This window comes from Myotis lucifugus, unplaced genomic scaffold, assembly GCF_000147115.1.
Source record: "Myotis lucifugus unplaced genomic scaffold, Myoluc2.0 scaffold_102, whole genome shotgun sequence".
In the NCBI taxonomy this organism is placed as follows: Eukaryota; Metazoa; Chordata; class Mammalia; order Chiroptera; family Vespertilionidae; genus Myotis; species Myotis lucifugus.
The window spans coordinates 4,143,807-4,161,872 of NW_005871150.1; the positions used below are offsets into that span (position 1 = coordinate 4,143,807).

Sequence of the window (18,066 nt, forward strand, 5' to 3'; positions counted from 1 at the left end):
ATCTTCTGGAAGGACAAAGTGATTGAGCTGAAGCAGCACATCAGCCTGGGGGACCTGCAGCAAGTGAAGGACCGCGGGCCCCTTGTGAGCCTCTGGCCAGCTCCCGGGAAACACGCTGAGGCAAGAGCACAAAGAGCACAAGACGGGGAGGGAGGTGGACAGGGGAGGGGAGGGGATAGAGCCCGGCCACCACTCGTGCTTGATCTTTGTCCTGCAGCAGCTGGTGACCTCCATCACGGTTTCAGCCTCCCCTGCCTCTGTTTTCTCTTCTCTAAAATGGGCGTGCGGGGACCTACCGCACTGAACTTCAGTGGCAACCGAAGGCGAGAAGGGATGCACAGTGCTTCGCAGGCTGAGTGTTTAGCCCGTAATGGGCCCACTGTGCTGGCCCGGTGCTCACCTGCCGGGCAGTGTCGGAGGCACACGCAGATGCTCTTTCTCTGGAGCAGCCCCATCTGACTGTTCCTCAGGGAACTGGAGACAAGCAGGCGAATGAGCCGCTGAGGCCGTGTGCGCTGTGGGTCAGCTCCTTAGCACAGGATCCACTCTGCTGGGTCTCCTCCAGCTCCGTCATAACCCAGCATATTCCCAACCAGGCCCCTCTGTCCACCCAGCGCAGCTTCCGTCCGGGGCTGCTGGAAGCACAGGGGCATGCTGGCCGCTGCAAGGACAATGCACGTGTCACTCACTGTGATCACCACCATCCAAGGGGGGTGCTCCTGCAAGGGTGAGGCTGTGATCACCACCATCCAAGGGGGGTGCTCCTGCAAGGGTGAGGCTGTGATCACCACCATCCAGGGGGTGCTCCCATGAGGGTGAGGCTGTGATCACCACCATCCAGGGGGTGCTCCCATGAGGGTGAGGCTGTGATCACCACCATCCAAGGGGGTGCTCCCGAGAGGTGAGGCTGTGATCACCACCATCCGGGGGGTGCTCCCATGAGGGTGAGGCTGTGATCACCACCATCCAAGGGGGGTGCTCCCACGAGGGTGAGGCTGAGCTCCCACATGTGCAGATGTGGCTCCATGCTCGCTCCCCCCGTCACTGCCCTCCGGGGACCCGGCACCCTGAGATAACAGGCCTCTGCCTACCCTTCTCCCCAACACCGATTACATCCGGAGAACCTGGTGCTGAGTCACCCTGAGAAAATGAGGAGGAGCAGGTGGCACTGTTGGGTGACCTCTCGGCCCCACATGGCCTGGCCGCCTCCCAGTGCAGGCTTCAGGGCTCCTGCTGGCTCCAGAGAAGCTGCTCTGGGCCAGGACGAGCGCCTTCCTCGGGGAGGCCCAGCTGCAGCCTGTGGGGGAGCCCGCCGTGGGGTGCCAGGAGTGGGCCATGGCGGGCCTGGTGCCTCCCTCATGCTCACAGCAGGAAACACTGCCAACGGGTGCTGAGAGGTTGTTGGTGTTGATGGAGCGCAGGGGTGGACTGCGGCCTCTTCTCTTTGGCCCAGAGACCCCTCTCCCCACCCCGCCCACCCCATCGAAGAGTCTGAGAGCTGTCAGTGTGGGGCTGAGGGACCAGTGGCCAACAGCCCACCCGACCCAGCACTGCCCCTCCCCCGGCGGACAGGCCTTTTTCTCAGGAGGGGAAGGCGTGTTTGCACAATGTCCCATGAGCACCCTCAACACGAAACGGGGAGAATTTCTCACGCAGGGGCGGGTGCCACAGTGACTGCTTCTTGCGGAGACAGAGAGGGCCGGTTCCCCTGGCAGGCAGCTCGCCCGCCCGCACCTCCAACTTGGCCCTTAGGGAGGCGCCACTTCCAGGACACTTAGGCGGGGGCCGCTCGCGAGTGGGAAGCGCTCCTCCCGACCAGGCGGCTGCCAGCTGCCTCACGCAGGTGGTAGATTATTCACAAGGGGGGCGTGTTTGGGTGACAGTCTGTCATGTGATGGACACGACCATGTGAGGCCTGCGATGTGTCCTTGGATGTTTCCCTTCTCCAAAGGCTTCCTGCACATGCACCCACTTCCCCAAAGTGTGGGCTTTCTTTTTTTTTTTTTTCCTTTTTTGTTATTATTTTATTTTTTTTCTTTTCTTTTTTTAAAATATATTTTATTGATTTTTTACATAGAGGAAGGGAGAGGGATAGAGAGTTAGAAACATCAATGAGAGAGAAATATCGGTCAGCTGCCTCCTGCACACTCCCCACTGGGGATGTGCCCGCAACCAAGGTACATGCCCTTGACCGGAATCGAACCTGGGACCCTTCAGTCCGCAGGCCGACGCTCTATCCGCTCAGCCAAACCGGTTAGGGCATGTGTGGGCTTTCTGAAGTAGGAAATCACGACACACGGGGGCCATCGGAAACTCTCTGCCAGACAGCCTGAGGACTAATTAATTTCAGAGGCAAGTAGATAAACTCCAGTTTGCCGTCAGTTCCTCAGCGTCAGCCAGTGGGTTTTCGTTTTAGCCAGGAACATGTTAAGCTGCTGCTGGATGTGGGACACGCGTACAGAGTTTACACGTCATCAGGGAACTCGCAGTGTAATTAGTGGCGGACAACTGGCACTTTTCAGATGCGAGTGGAGGTAGGACGTGCTCTAGGTCAAGTCAAAGAACAGATCCTTCCTTTGGTCGTGGTGGGATCCAATTTCTCATTCTCTCTTTAATTTTATTTTAGCCTTTTTGACATAAATACACTTTTGTAGTTTGTTCATTTATTATTCAGTAGATGCCAAAAATTATTATAAAATATGTGTAAAGTGTAAAGGATACTGTTATGACGGCACCTTATATTCAATATACCGAGAAACACACAGTATCGTTACCTGTAGTAACTCCTGTGTGCCCTTCTCAGACCCCATCACCCGTGCAGCCACCTCAGAGAAAGCCACTGTCCTAAATTCCGAGTGATCGTTTCCCTAATTCTCTTTATCGTTTTACCAAATATGGTCATTAGTTTTTGTAGTTACTTGAACTTTCTATAATAGGAAAACGCTTGTCTGTGTTCTTCTGCAATGTGCTGTGTGTGTGTGTGTCTCAGACTGAAATTCAGGTGTTCTGTGTAGCTATAATCCCTTCCTCTTTGTTGCTATATAATATTCCACTGCCGTTTACCCCTCGATCCAGGTATCCCACTGTTGCTAGGCTTTCGGGCTGCTCCAGTTTGCAGTACGTATCCCTTCACAGACCTGCAGGCGCACATGTACCAGGGTTCTCGCTTACCCCTGGGTCACGGGCATGTGGATCTCCAGCCTCACTAGGTAAACCTCCTTGTCTTCTGAGACATACAGAAGTTTCTCTTTTTTACGGAGTCAAGTCTATCAGCTGTTTGAGGAATTTCTCTTTTCTTTTTCTTTTTAGTCTTATAAAGTCCTCCCTCTCCTCCAGGTGCATTAAAGATTCACATTCGTGTGACAAAGAGGATGCAACCCCAGTCACCCCTGGTTTTCTCTGCAGATATACAACAAGCTGCGGACAGTGGAGCACATGACTGTCTACGAGAAGGAAGCCATACCCAGCAGGTTCTACTACAAGAAAGGGAAGTTTGTCTCTCCACTGACCTTACTGGCGGATGAAGGATGGTTCATAACTGAGGTAATTAGAAAATATGCGACAACTTATGCATTAGGCAAATGCTGCCAAACAACCACAGGTACTAGCTCTTCAGCCTTTACACGGAAAAGATTTTGTTTTCACTTAGGTGTCGTTCATTACACTATTTCCTTCTTTAGAGACTCAAGAGGCTTGGTCGGGTGACTTCTATTTGTTTATTTATTTTTTGTTAATCCTCACCTGAGGATATTTTTCCTATTGGCTTTCAGAGGGAGTGGTAGCGAGGCCACCAAAGGGGCAGGCCTATGACTAGTATTTTAGCTGCCAGAAAGACCTCGGGTGGTGATCTGCAATACTGATCACACTAACGAGCGGACGTGGGGCCTGGGTGCGGAACAGTGGGGTTCCCGAACCGGGAACTGTCACCCAGGAGGACTGAGTCATCCCTGTGCGCTCGCAGACAGAAAGCACCTGGTCACCAGGAAACGGAGCAGACGTGGTCCCATATGCCAGCTGTGCGGTCCCAGGCCAAGCGGGGCCCTCCACAGACTGGCCTTCCCTCGTCTTGTCGTTTCAAACTCTCTCTCCTCTAAGAACCAAGTGCTTCTCTCCGCTTGCTCACAGTTTGGAGCTCCCTGGAGTGAGATTGCCCGAGGCCCCAGCAGCTTCACTGGAGTGGGTTTCCCAGGGCTGCGCGTCGAACACACAGGCGGTCTAGTAGGTGAGCCCATTGACCCCATGGAGCCAGCTTCCTGAGTCACGCAAAAGGTCTTGGGCTGGACACTTTCCAAGTTAGAAAACTCTAGAATTTCGTTTGAGTGTTTAAAAGCAAGTAATCAAGGAGGGTTAATGCACAGCTCACCCCCTCTCATTCCTTAGCCCGGCTTCTCAGGCCTGTGGGTCCAGTGTCCGTGGCAGGGGAATCTTCTTGCTGGTTTAGCCGTAATCGGGAAAACGGCCGAGTCAGGACAAATCGATGCTGGTTGGGGGCCAATAAAATAGAATCCCTCTCCCTTGCTCCCTGCAGCCGCATGCCGCAAACATGCATGATTTTGCTTCCTTGGCACAAACGCCTTTCCCGTATAAATACCAACTTTTTGCCACCGGTTTAAGTTTTGCAGACTCGAAGCAGGTGGCTGCTCTAACAGGAAGACTTAACAGAGTCTGTTTTTTTTAATGGTCACTTAGAGCAGCGGTCGCCAGCCTGTGGTCTGTGGACCACGGGTGGTCCGTGAGGTCCGGAAGGTTGGCGACCGCTGGCTTAGAGTGCTGTCACTGAAAAAGATACAGATGGGGAAGCAGATTTAATTTGTCCCTCAGCACCGCACAGCTTCCCAGTGCGACTGCTGACCTAGCTCCCACCCGCCCCGCACAGCCCCCCAAGCTTGCTTTCTGCCCCCACCCCCGGCCCCCAACCCCAGGCCTGCCCTCACCTCAGAGGTCCTGGCAACATCATCATCCCAATGAACAGTCAGTACAGTCCCTGGAGGGCCCTCTGCTGAGTCCCACCTGTCCTTTAGCCCAACTCAAATTCCATCTCTTCCATGAAGCACCCAGCTCATCCCAAACATCCTCTCCCTGGAGTTCCCATGACGCCCTGGCCACGCCCCAGCTGCTATGTGGGTTTGCCAGCTTTTGTTCTCTGGCTTCCTGGAGTGGAAGCTCTTGAGGTCAGGTCTGTGGCACCTTGACCTTCCGTTTTCCTCCACGGGAATGAGAACACGGCCAAGGCCGAGGACTGACTTCTTCAATCCGAAGGAGATGAATTGAATGTGGAGACGGTTGGTTCTTGGGTCGGCAGGGTGTTCACTTGGGAGGCTTGTAAATCCGAAGCCAAGTAAACTGAGGAGTTAAGTCAGGCCTTTGACTTAGATCACTGTTAGTAGCCCAGCGAGATTGCAATGGGGAGCAGGCGTTGAAAGCGCCACGGGAACTCTCCTGCTCCCGTTAGCCACAGCGGGAGCCGAGGCGCAGGGCGCCTATCCGGTCCCTCCCAGCTCCCTGGGCTGATTCCTGCGGCCTCTTCACACCCCCCTTCCCCGCCTGGCAGGTTAAGAAGGTGCCAGATGTTGCCAGACCTGGTGAAAGACCATGAAACACAGTGTCTCATGGTTGACCCTTGGAGCCGAGGGAAATGCAGTGAATTCAGGCCGCGCGTCTCAGGGAGGCCAGGACGCGTCACCAGAGGAAAGATTTACTTTGAAAACTGGCAGAGGGTGTGCAATGCCAGGTTCAATTCTAAGGCCCAAGGATGAAGGGCAGTTAGGCCCAGAACACGGGGGAAATCAAGACGATCTGGGAGGCAGTGGCAGCCGGAGTGGCGTTGTGCAGGCCTGGATAATTGAGCTCCCGGAAGCGGGTGTTGAGTGCTGGGAGCTGCTGGCTTTCTGGTGGCGACGAGGGTCGTCTGTGTCAGCCGTCTGAGCACACAGGCCTGCCCTCTGCACCCCTGTCACACGTCAATAAACATGATGGGGGGGAGGGGGCGTGCGGAGAGAAACCCCATCCACACCCTCCCTCCCCCCTCCCCTAGGGAGCTTGGTTCCTCTCCACCCGCTGGCTTCCCTGTCTGGCGTTTCTCATTTCCAGGATTAGGCTGTGTGTGGCCCCGGGCTTCCCAGGACAGACCAGGGCCAGAGCCTGTGCCATTTGTTCTCCTTTAGAAAGAGGGCGCCATCTGAGACAGGGACAGAGAGACAGGCAGAGGGACATCTCCTTGCAGTGGCCTGTGGCAAACACACATCTGAAGGCTCATAGCCACCACCCACAGGGCCCTGAGGAACCTCGCCAACAGGGGGCCTCTCGGGAGAGCCCGTAGAATGGCAGTGCCGCAGACTCTGAGACAGTGGTCCGTAAGGGAAACCACTCCCCCAGGCCCCTCACACACCTAGGTCAGTGCTCACCTTTTATCTATCCTAACCTGACCGGATTCGGGTCACCGGACTTGATTGGCATGGCCTCAGGCCGGCACCGGGAGCAGAAGACTCTCCATTGCTCTCGCTCCTTCCAGCAGCCTGATCTGTCGGCTGCCTTCGTCTGTGGCTTTTCCCAGGCGAGCTCACACAGCCCTCCCTGTCTCAAGGGGCCTCAACCTAACTGTTCCCAAGGGTCCCGATGCTGGGGGACCTCCGTACCCAACAATTATTTTTTTATAAGAGCTTCCCGTGTGGCCTCTGAGTTCCCATGGCTACACACACACACACACCCCAGTCCTACCCCATCTCACCTTTGGCCAAATCGGAAGAGTCTGGGCACCTCCCTAGGATGTCACCAGGTGGGGGGTCAGGCTCCTTGACCGGCAGCTGGCGGATGGGCAGCCCGGGGGTTCGCGCTCTGGAGCCGGTCTGTGAGCCACACCTTGCTAGAGCTGCCTCCACCGCGAGCACCGGGAGGGGAATGTAGGAACCGTGTGACGACGGGGAAAGCCTCTCGGTGGGAAGGAGGAGCAACAATCCTTCATTCACGTCACACATTCCATCCGGTCACTTACAGGAATGGCCAGCTTCTCGCAGAAGCAGCCGGGTTATCACTGCTTTTGAAAGTCAGTGAGAACAGTGGTCCCTGGAGCGGATTGTCACTGTCATAGAAACTGGTGGGTTTCCCTGTGACCCGGTGTGTTTGTATTTGTGGAATTTCGACTGGAATTTTTTTAAAATATATTTTATTGATTTTTTACAGAGAGGAAGGGAGAGGGATAGAGAGTTAGAAACATTGATGAGAGAGAAACATCAATCAGCTGCCTCCTGCACACCTCCCACTGGGGATGTGCCCGTAACCAAGGTACATGCCCTTGACCGGAATCGAACCTGGGACCCTTCATTCCGCAGGCCGACGCTCTATCCACTGAGCCAAACCGGTCAGGGCTCGACTGGAATTTTTTAATCGGGTCATTGGTCTCCGTCTCCCTTTCCCCCGTGCCTCTGTCTCGGGGTCCTTGTGTCCTGTGGGGCTCATAACCGGGGAAGTCGATAGCAACCCAGTGTCCTACCTGGCGTCCAGGAATCGAGGCCCCCTGACTGTGACGAAACTAAACTGGGGCACATCCTGATCATCAGATCAGGATCTGACAGATAAGGAACACCAACAGTCTAGCAAGTCAGAAATGCAATACGTGAATGAAAGCATTCCCATGGAAAAACACGAGCTGCAGCCGGAGGAGGGACAGGGGTGACGGAGATTCAGGAAACCGAGAGGCAGTGAAGTAGTGCCATTTGGCAAGCAGTCATGCCAGGGGCGATTTATGGGCTGAGAGGGGATGGTGTGCAATGCGATCTGACAGCTAAATACTCAGAGGCAAGCTCAGGCCACACCGCCACCCCTGCCCGGCCGGCATGGCCAGAGCGCCTGGCCCCACAGCCCGTGCATCTGGGACCGGCCGCAGACATTCAGTGAGCACCTACTGTGTGTCAGGCACTGAGCACGCAGTCATGTCATCCTCCAAACACTCTCGAGGCAGATGTGATGGCTCCACAGGGAACCTGAGCCTCAGGTGGATCACGGGGCTAGGAAGTGGCAAGGTGAGACTTAACCCATGGCCACCAGTTCCAAAGTCTCTCTCTCTACTTTATAACTGGCCGCCACTCCGGGGAGTGAGGAGGCAAGGGACAGAGAGGGCCTCACGTCCAGGGCCTGCAGGAGCGCTCAGGGACCTCTGGCCGTGGTCAGTGAAAGGTGCGTAAGGACGGGAGACAGGTGACCTGGGTTTCAGTCCCAGCCCTGCCTCTCGCAGCTTGAAGAACAGCCGTTCACCTTGCCGTGTGTGCCTTGGTTTCTTCAACTACAGAGTAGGGACATACCATCCCTGCTGGGATGCTGTGGTGATTTGGTGAATGGCAGTGTTGGCTCTTGGTGAACCGCATGGCACGCTGACTACATGGGACTCATAGTCTTGTGCGCCGGCCTGTGCATTGCTGGTATGTGAGCTGTTTTACTTCTTCTCTCTCACCACAACCAGCCAATTCTACCTCCTGCGTTTGAACTTTCTGGGATATTGTACTTGCTTAGTAAGAGGATGGCTGGGCTCCCAGGAATGAGTATCCAGTGGACCATGAAGGGCTCAGTGTGTCCGCCTGGCTCCGACCTCCTCAGGACTCACCTTCACGCCTTTTGTCTCACAAGGAAGCACCTGCAGGAGAAGAAGATGTAGTTCTGGAGGGAAGAAGGGTTTCAGGGGAAGGTGGTCCTGGAACCCATCCCCAGTGGGGGGCATGAAGATTACGATGCCAGGGTAAGAGGAGCGTGAGTGCCCTCTTCGAACGTGTCACTGCATGGAGAGGAGGGGCTGAGATTCTGAGCTGCTCCGGAGGGTGGAGCCAGAGGAAGGCAGGACAGGGCAGTGCGGATGGCGGAAGGTGCACCAAATGGTCAGAGTGGACCACCTCTGGGCTCCAAGGGCTTTGCGAGAAAAGCGAGATGATTAGATTAGATGCCGTGTTTCCCAGTAATTCTGACAGCAATTGGGTGTCCCGCAATTCAGTTCAATGCTGGTACTTACTGTCCCGAGTTAAGAGCAGCCACCTCACCTGAAGGGCTCGGTCCCACAAGCCTGTCCCCCTTCAGATGGCAGCCAGAGTCCAGGGTCCCCAGCCTACACGTACTTGTATCTCATTGGCTACAATGTGAGGATTCTCACAACCCCCTCCCAGTTTGATAAGTCACTGGAATGAAGCTCAGAACCCAGAAAGGTGCTGTACTTATGATTACAGTTTTGTTCTAAAGGATACAACTCGGAAATACGCCTCTTGGGGGGAGGGGTGCAGAGCATGCTCGTTCCTGTTGGGGGAACCCTCCCAGCACACCAATGAGTCAGTCAGAAGCTCCTGGACCATGTGGTACCCGGGTTTCATCATGTGGTACCCGGGTTTCATACGGGGTGTCGCTGTGTTGGCAGGGGTGATGAAAGCAGTGGCCACATGGCTGACCTCCACAAGTCTAACCCTCTCCTCACAGGGCTGGTCCCTCCTGAAACAACTAGTCCCTCCCCCAAGGTCAGGCCATTAGCCCAAACTCAGGTGAGGGAGCAAGGGGCTGCCTATGAATAGCACAAAGATCCTGTCACTCAGGAACGTCCAAGGGTGTCAGGAGCTCTGTGCCAGGGACCGGGGGTGAGGGCCAAATGTACTTTCTATTATCCCGCAGGAACATGTGATCATCCCCTCGGTCGAAAACGTGCTATATTTAGTGGTTCTAAAACTGATTATGGCCCCGGCCGGTTTGGCTCAGGGGATGGAGCGTCGGCCGCAGACTGAAGGGTCCCGGGTTCTATTCTGGGCAAGGGCACGTACCTTGGTTGCAGGCTGGATCCCGGCCCTGGTCAGGGCTCCTGTGGGAGGCAACCAATCCATGTGCCTCTCTCTGTGTCTCTCCCCCTCCCTTCCACTCTCTCTAAAAATCAATGGAAAAATATCCCCGGGAGAGGATTAATAAAAAACAACAACAACAACAAAATCTGATTACGAGGTGCAGGGTACAGTTCAGCTCTGAGGGAGAGAACACCTGCATGACTAGAGCGGGAGTGGGCTGCCTCCAGGGACTGAGCTCCCGGGGTAGGGAGTGATCCGAGCGGATGACCCGATGCTGAGAAGGCAGTCCCACGGTGCTGGGCGGTGGTCGGGGCCAGGTGCTCACTGCCCACGGTGTCGGGACCCGGGAAGTAACTGCCTTGTTGGTTTCAGAGTCGAGAGCTGCTTCCGTTCTGGATGAACAGCACCGGCAAGAGGGCAGGCTGGCAGCGCGGATGGCACGGATACGACAACGAGCTCATGGACATGAGGGGCATCTTCCTGGCCTTCGGACCCGGTAGGCGGGGAAACGGCAGGGTTCTCTCCGTCATCCGTTCCCAAGGCCGCGTCCCTGGGGGCTCGTGGCGGAGGGCAGGCTGGCCGATTGCTTTATGAGCCACGCTGAGCAAACCCAGCCGGCCTCCGTGAAACATCTCTCGCTGGCTCGCTTTCAAATGCTTCTTGGGTTTGGCAAATGTGGCCGAATAGTTTTCCTTGTAAATTTTAAACCTTGAGTGCAGCCCGGAAAATGTGTTCCACATGTTTGCGATTCATTTTTCACTTAATTCATCAGAATGTGATTTCACAGCCATCCGATGTCCGGGAACGCTTACCGGACGCCGGCGTGCTGACAGCTGCGAGTTTCAGCGCTGGCGTGGTTGCTCCCCGGCCTGGCTCGCCACACTTCTTCCTTGTCGAGGGCACCCAGCCCTGCGGGGGTCACTCGTTTAGGGCAAGCAGAAGCCGGCCTGCGCTCCACGGCAGCCTCGGAAACGACCCGGAGGCTGACTTTGAGAGTCAGCCAGGATGACGAGGGGGGTCTTGGATGAAAGCAAATGTACTGTACCTTCCTCAACCAGATGAATTCTAAGGCGGGCAGAGAGCAGGGGTGACGAGGGCCTATTTGGGCATTTGCTTTCATTATTTAGAGCACCGAAAATTCACATTTTGCAAAAGTTTATCAACACTCTGAGGATCATACTACTACCTGACACCCCCTTCTTTAAAAAAAAAAAATTAGGATAGTCTAGCCAGTTTGGCTCAGTGGATAGAGCATCGGCCTGCAGTCTGAAGGGTCCCTGGTTCGATTCTGGTCAAGGGCACGTACCATGGTTGCAAGCTCCTCCCCGGCCCAGGCCCTGCCATGCAGGAGGCAATCAATCAATATGTCTCTCTCACATCAGTGTTTCTCTGTCTTTCCCTCTCTCTTCCACTCTCTCTAAAAATTAATGGAAAAATATCCTCTGGTGAGGATTAAAATAGTAATAATAATAATAATAATAATAATAATTAAGATAAAGAGCATTCAACAGCCCCTACCAGTCAGTTGACTGGCTCATGAGCTATTCTCTTTCCCGCTACTGCCCGCCCCCCCTTCCTGGTTAAATACACCCAACCGACCCTCATACCCACATCCCAAATGCCCCTTTCTGGATGTTGATCAAAATGCTTCCATCCATGAAATCCACGCTTTCCTATCAAAGTAGAAGCTAGAGATTACTCCTGGAAGCCCCGCTCTTCTTCCCGATGCAGCAAGACAAAGACGAGTATCCACCCGCTGCCGTGGCTCACTCCCCTTACCCCCCCACAGGTGCTGAGAACCCGAAGTGTCAGTGTCTGCACCCTCCGAGGGCACCTCTAGCAACCTGAGCTTGGGGAACACATGGGTCCGCAACCTTTCCCACGTGTGATCCAAGTTCCCGATGCTGAAGGGAGAGTCAGAAACAGTAGCAGCAAGCATTTATGGAGCCCTGACCGGGTCAGGACCTGGGCCCGGGGTTGGGGGGCGGGGGCATGCAGAGGGTGTCTAGCATGTTGCCGTCAACCAGTAATAGCTCTCAGGTGCTCCCTGTCAGCCCGGCCCCTGCCAGATCCAGGCAGCTCAGAGCTGGATGAATGAGTGATGAGACCCCGAGGACTCCTTGGAGGTCAACGGCTAGATTAGGCTGGAGACACTCCAGGGCCACAGCCTTTATACGGGAGAGCACCAGACAGCCGGGCTTTCGTTCAAAACCACCACCTCCCTCTTCCCCAGAGAGAAAAAAAGATCACGAATGCAAAACAGTTGTCAGTTGAAGGAGTGTTTATGAGCAAGGCCCGGGCATATTTTAAAGCAGAAGCAAACCAAAAATGTTAAACAACATACCAAAAGCTGCATTAGCTTCGGGTTGAGTTTGGTGGGGGAGATTCTGTCCATTAGCGAAGGCCTCCATCCGGGGCTCCTTGACTACTAAAAGCCTGAGTCTTTTATAGACCGAAAGACGACCCCTGATGCAAACCGCCGGGGCTCATTGCAAAAATGTTCCCAGGCAGATAGAGCCGGGAGAGCCCCCGCCAACCGTCCCATCTCCGCTTCTCATGAAAGATTGAACAGCTTTACACACGGGCTGTTTACTCAGAAGACAATTTAAGAGCAAGGCCATTAATAGCTCTCTCGCTGCACTTTGAGATAAAGGCACATCCCTGCTGATTAATTGTAGGTGCCTCTCACTTAGGGAGGAGGCCGGGCATCCTTGTGGCTGCCCGCATGCAGGGTTGGAAGTCAGGGAGTCTGGCCCAGCTAAGAGAGAGGGAAATCAGTCAGGAAGGTAGCCTGTCTCTGGTTAATCCCAGCTTCTAATCTGAACCACCTAATCCGGCCCCAGAGAACTCCCAAGACAGCAGGCCTATGATTGAGTGAGCTGTGAGCGGACTCAGAGAACAGCCCTAGGTTGCAGGCACCTCTGGAGCCCGAGAACCTTCTTGCTTTGAGAGAAACAGTCTTTATATCTGAAAAATGTCAACCCCTGGGAATGCCTCAGATTCCCAGGCCGGTTCAGAATGCCATGTGGAGCTAGCAGAGCTTTGGCGGAGTCCTCACAAATTGGGTGGGGTATGGTTTTGCTCTTCAGGAATTTTCCAGAAGCTCCCATTCCAGCCTGAACCATGTCTGCATTGGGCCCCAAGTCCCAGCCCTGCAGAACAGGAAGCCATGACCCCGGTGGAACAGGAAAGGAAACCCAGTTCTCCTTCCTGCTTACGGGCACAGGATTTGATTTTGTACTTTGAATGTAAAAGGATGCTCTATCTCCAACACTTCTGTCTGCAGAGTTTATCTCAATGTTTCCGTCAAGAGTTAAAGACGTGGGTGTTTGAAAGGCCCGCCCACACACACGGCAAGGGCGTGGCCCCCACGGGATGGGGCAGTGTGATCAGCACACCCAGGCTCACGGCAGGTCAGCAGGAGGGAGAGGACTTGCTTTCCCATCACTGGGGCGACCTTTCCATTGATTCCTCTGGCTGCAGAGGGGTCATCTCTGGGGAAGTACAGCCACCACCTGCATTTATGTGTACAACTTGCCTTGATAGTAAGAAGGGTGGCATCCCGGGGCAGCCTTACGCTCGCCTCTCCCGGGAGGTTCTGGATTTTTTAAAAAACTATGTGTCCCCCGAGATGATGCTGACTTTTTAGCTTCCCTGCTCAAAAGTAAAGTGAGCCCTCCAGAGGCTGTATGGACTGCTTTCTATCCATCGTTTGCCCTCGCTGGGCATCTATTCCACATGCCTGTTCATAGCACCAGCTACCACGCATCGAGCACATACAACGTGCCTGGAGCTATGATGAGGCACCATTTCCCTGCCCGTCCCCCGAGGTCACCCAGCTGGGAGTGGCTGCAGGCTGTGTCCAGCCCATCCTTGCTCCGGATCTGACGTGCTCGGTGGCAGAGTTTTCTGTACGTAACTTTCTTCCACATCGGTAACCTCAGGGTGGACACAAGAGCTGAAAGTTGCTGTTGGGTCTGTTTGCTTTTTCAATCAAGCATCTGGGCCCATGTTAGCAAAGCAGCTATACAGGGCACAGCCCTCCAGCCCCCCACTTCCTTAAACATCTGAAAGGCCGTGCCCAGGCTGTATTGATGGATAAGATCTCCCTCCTCAGTTCAACCCCAGTGCAGCTTTGGGCATTTTGTTGGAAGCTCTGTTTTGGGGCCTAAAAGCGACACTGCTTGTGGACATTATTGCCAAACTCCTCCATTGGCTCTTAAGCAGACCAGCACCTGGCAGTCAGCATCTTATTGCCCCCCGGGGGGAAGGAGGAGGGCGCTCTGGATTGACATCCCTCCTTCGGCCCCCTCACCTAGGATGCTGTGAAGGGCCAGCCCCACCCTTCTCGGGCCTGTGTCCCCGCTGGAGTTCGGGGCAGCATCTGGCTTTCTGGAAGCACAGCCTGCCATCAGACCCCCGGCCCCTTCCCGGCTCTGTAACCCCAGCCCCAGGTTGCTTTTCCTCACGAAGCCGAGCTACTTTATCCGCCAGCGAAAGGCTCCAGGGAAGGCTCCGGTGGTCCTCTGGATGCAATCAGGAAGCCATCGCTGCTGCTCTGAGTTCCAGCTCCAGGAGGCTGTACGGTCCACGTTCCATCCGGCCCTGGGCCCTCTGGGAAGTGGAGAGACATTCTTTTTTTTTTTTTTTAATCCTCACCCATGGATATTTTTTTAATATATATTTTATTGATATTTTACAGAGAGGAAGGGAGAGAGAGGGATAGAGAGTCAGAAACATCGATGAGAGAGAAACATCGATTCAGCTGCCTCCTGCACACTCCCCACTGAGGATGTGCCTGCAACCAAGGTACCTTCCCTTGACTGGAATCAAACCTGGGACCCCCCAGTCTGCAGTGCAACGCTCTATCCACTGAGCCAAACCAGTTAGGGCCCAAGGATATTTTTTCCACAGATTTTCAGACAGAGTGGAAGGGAGGGATGAGGGGGAGAGAGGGAGAGAAATACTGACATGAGAGAGACACATCGATTGGTCGCCTCCCCCATGTGCCCTGACTGGGACTGGGGATCAAACCCCCAACCAAGGTATGTGCCCTTGACCCGGAATTGATGCCACAGCCCTTTGGTCCATGGGCCGATGCTGTATCGTTGAGTTGCCATGGGATCTCTTCAGTAGAAATTGGCGCCCTGGCCAACCAGTGCCTGCTAGATAGGTGTCAGGAAAGATAAGAATGCCTTTAGCGGGGTTTGGCAAGCCCAGCAGGACAGCTGAGCTTCTGGCCACAGCTGCGCTCAGCGCTCTGCAGGAAGGAGCAGCTGCAGGTGGCCCTCTGCCTCCCAGGAAGACAGCTCGGCGGGTACACGGAGCACAGTTACGCTCAAGGTCAGCTGGGCAGGGATTTGTCTCTCAAAGGAACTCAGCTCCAGGAGCCATAGAAAGTCACTTCCTTTCACAACCCGTGGCCTTCCGCATACTCCACGCCCCACGGACAGAGCTGGCGTTGCAATCCCAAAGCCACCTGGAGCTCCATTGTGATCCCTCCACACGGGGACGCACCCCTCTCTGCCCGGTCACTGACTGTGATAACTTATTTGCTCGCCTGTGTCTTTCAGATTTCAAATCCAACTTCAGGGCCGCCCCGATCCGCTCCGTGGATGTCTACAACGTCATGTGCCATGCGGCCGGCATCGCCCCGCTGCCCAATAACGGGTCCTGGTCCCGGGTGATGTGCATGCTGAAGAGCCCGGCCAGCGCGGCCCCGCGGCACCTGCCCGGGGGTTTGGCCCTGGCCTTGACTCTGCTCTTGCTCCTTCAGTAGCTGCTCCTTTGTGTCCCAAACACTCAGACAAGGGGGCCTTCACGGGGGGGAGGTTTTATGTCCTAGTTGAATAATAGCTTCTTTAACACAATCAGGGCCACACACATTGAAAATATTTTATTCTTGGATGATTCTATACATAAAAATCCCTACTTCTTAAAAACAAATATCTGAACTTTATTTTTTTTCGGAAGATAAGGAAAATCTTGCTCTTAACTTGTTCGACTGTATGTCAGTGTGTCCTTTCTCTTTCATTTGGAAATGCAGATGAACTGTCTGAGCAAGGGCCTGTCCCTAGCAAACAGCCTTTGAGAGAATATTGTGTGAGAGTCCTGGACCCCACTCTGTCCCGCTCTGCTCAGAGCAGCCCCTCGCCTGTGCCCCGTGCACACCCAGGAGCCCGCCTGGGGCTCTATGGCCACAAGTCCTGGACTGTGCCTTCCTTCCCAGAGAAAGGAGGCTCCCCATGACAGCTGTGGCTGCCATCTGCTCCTGCCCCAGCTCATGGAGTTTTTCCATCTTCTACAAAAACCCCAAAAGGGTGTTATCTTAGCTTGGGCCACCCATCAATCAAAATCACGAAGGATTGGAGAACTCAGAGTAAGGCGGCAGGCATGACTTCCCTCCCAAAGTCGGGATGCACAAAAATGTCCCCCTCGCCTTGAGGAGCAGAAGGGCTTAGCGTAGATCGGGGCTTCTGTGTGACTTCTCACGGGGTATGACGGCCCGAGGCCCCGCCCGTAGCAGCCCCTGGGTGCTGTGGGGGGATGGATGGATGTCCCGCCGCCTGCCAGGGTGAAGGCCTTCTCAGACTACACTCTTTGGATCACCACACACAGCGTAGACTATAGCAACACCCGACACACATTACAGCTGGGAAAGATATCTGGCTGATGAGCGAGGGGACACATTTGCAGAAATCTCAGTTCATTGCTTGGAATGGCGATGCATTAAGTGTAAGATTTATGCGTCGGTGTGCTGGAGCTTTGCTTGTTAAACAACAGCAAAGTGGATCCCTGAGTGACCCAGAATTCCAAGGGAAATCAGGGCGGGGTGCGGGGAGAGAACCTGATGGAATCAAATCCCCGTCACTCACCAAAAGGCCATTGGTTAGGAAAGTGGTGCAACCGCCACCTGCGAGACCTGAGGTCTTAGAGCCCCCGAGACGAGCCGTTGAACCTGGTTGAAATGTTTTCAGTTAATCATCAAGCCGGGTGCAGGGGATCTTGCACAAACAAGGGACAACTGCATCTTTAAGTGATCGGAGTCATAGACACACGTCGTGGCATTAAAAATGACTTTGCATTAAGCGAGGTGGATCTGCCGGTGCGACTTTCGTGTCAGGAATACAACCTCGGGTCTCCTCAGGACGATGAAGCCCTTCCAGGCTGTTGATCTCAATGCTCACCCTGACTCCAGCAGGTGAAGCCAGCCGCCTCTGTGCCTTGAGTCATGGGAGCAGAGGGTCCCTGCTTCAAAACATCCACTTCCTCTCCACACAAGCTTTCTAAGGGCTTACGTCACGTGTTTTTAGAACGCAGCGTCGGATCCAAGGGAACGCAGGCAAACCAGCCTTTGGCTGAAAGCAAATCAGTGCTCTCAACACTGGCAGGGGTTGTGAAGTGCGTGCCTCTTGTTCCAGGTTTTCTCTCTCCTTAAAGGACGGAGCTCTGATGAAGAACGCCCGGCCCACCTTCCTGTGAAGCAAGGATCCTGAAAAGTGGGTCATCAAATGAAGAGGGGTCTACACATGTATACCGTCTTGCATTTGTCTTTCATGATCTATTCTACACCCCCACCCCCACCCCCTCCCCCCACACACACACTCATGCCTAAAACCTTCAAGTTACGTAATCAGATTTCAGATAGTTGTCTGACAAAGTGTAGTTACTCAGTAAATACTCTCGAAGCAATGAATGAGAATACGGAACTTTTGGAATCATGACTATTGGTAACTAATTAAGAGAATTCAGCCCCTCAATGGAGAAAAAACTTTGTGCCTAAAAGAATGCATGCATTTTAGTGGCTAGATTCTTTGGCTAAAGTTCCCCCTCCCCCACCCCCCACCGCCCTTTAATTTTTGTTTTAAAGGTATATTCTTTCCCCCAGGAAAATTTTACTTTCTCTAAATGGTTTTGTTCCACAGAAGTAAAATCTGTGAGGACTACATACAGACAACCTTTTCTGGATTATTTTACTACTCCGTGGCTAATTCCAGGAGGATGAGAACGACAATTGGATTGCCCTGCCAATAACAAAGATAAAGGGAAGGAAGATCCTTAAATCGAAGAGATGAATGGCCACTTTCCCTGTCTATATGCACCATCTCCAGAACCCAATCCAATTACGTTCTGAAGACGGAAGCAGAAGTTAGAATAGGCCCAAAGAATTCTTTCTCACCTTGAAGAGTTCTGAATGATAAAGTTCCAGCTCTCTTTACTCTTAAAGTGATCTTGGAAATCCATGTCAGATCCGAGTTCAGAC

The 18,066-nt window shown here is 54.0% G+C and overlaps 1 protein-coding gene across 1 annotated transcript in view; it reads left to right on the top strand.

Annotated features, from left to right (window-relative positions):
• Positions 1 to 17,610, top strand: part of ENPP6 (ectonucleotide pyrophosphatase/phosphodiesterase 6) — a 76,421-nt gene extending 58,811 nt beyond the window's left edge. The window contains exons 5-8 of the mRNA XM_006092695.3: positions 1 to 120; positions 3,406 to 3,543; positions 10,176 to 10,299; positions 15,377 to 17,610. Of these exons, the coding sequence (XP_006092757.1) occupies positions 1 to 120; positions 3,406 to 3,543; positions 10,176 to 10,299; positions 15,377 to 15,582 (588 nt within the window). The 3' untranslated portion in view covers positions 15,583 to 17,610. The remainder of the gene's footprint in view (positions 121 to 3,405; positions 3,544 to 10,175; positions 10,300 to 15,376) is intronic.
• Positions 17,611 to 18,066: the final 456 nt, after the last annotated feature.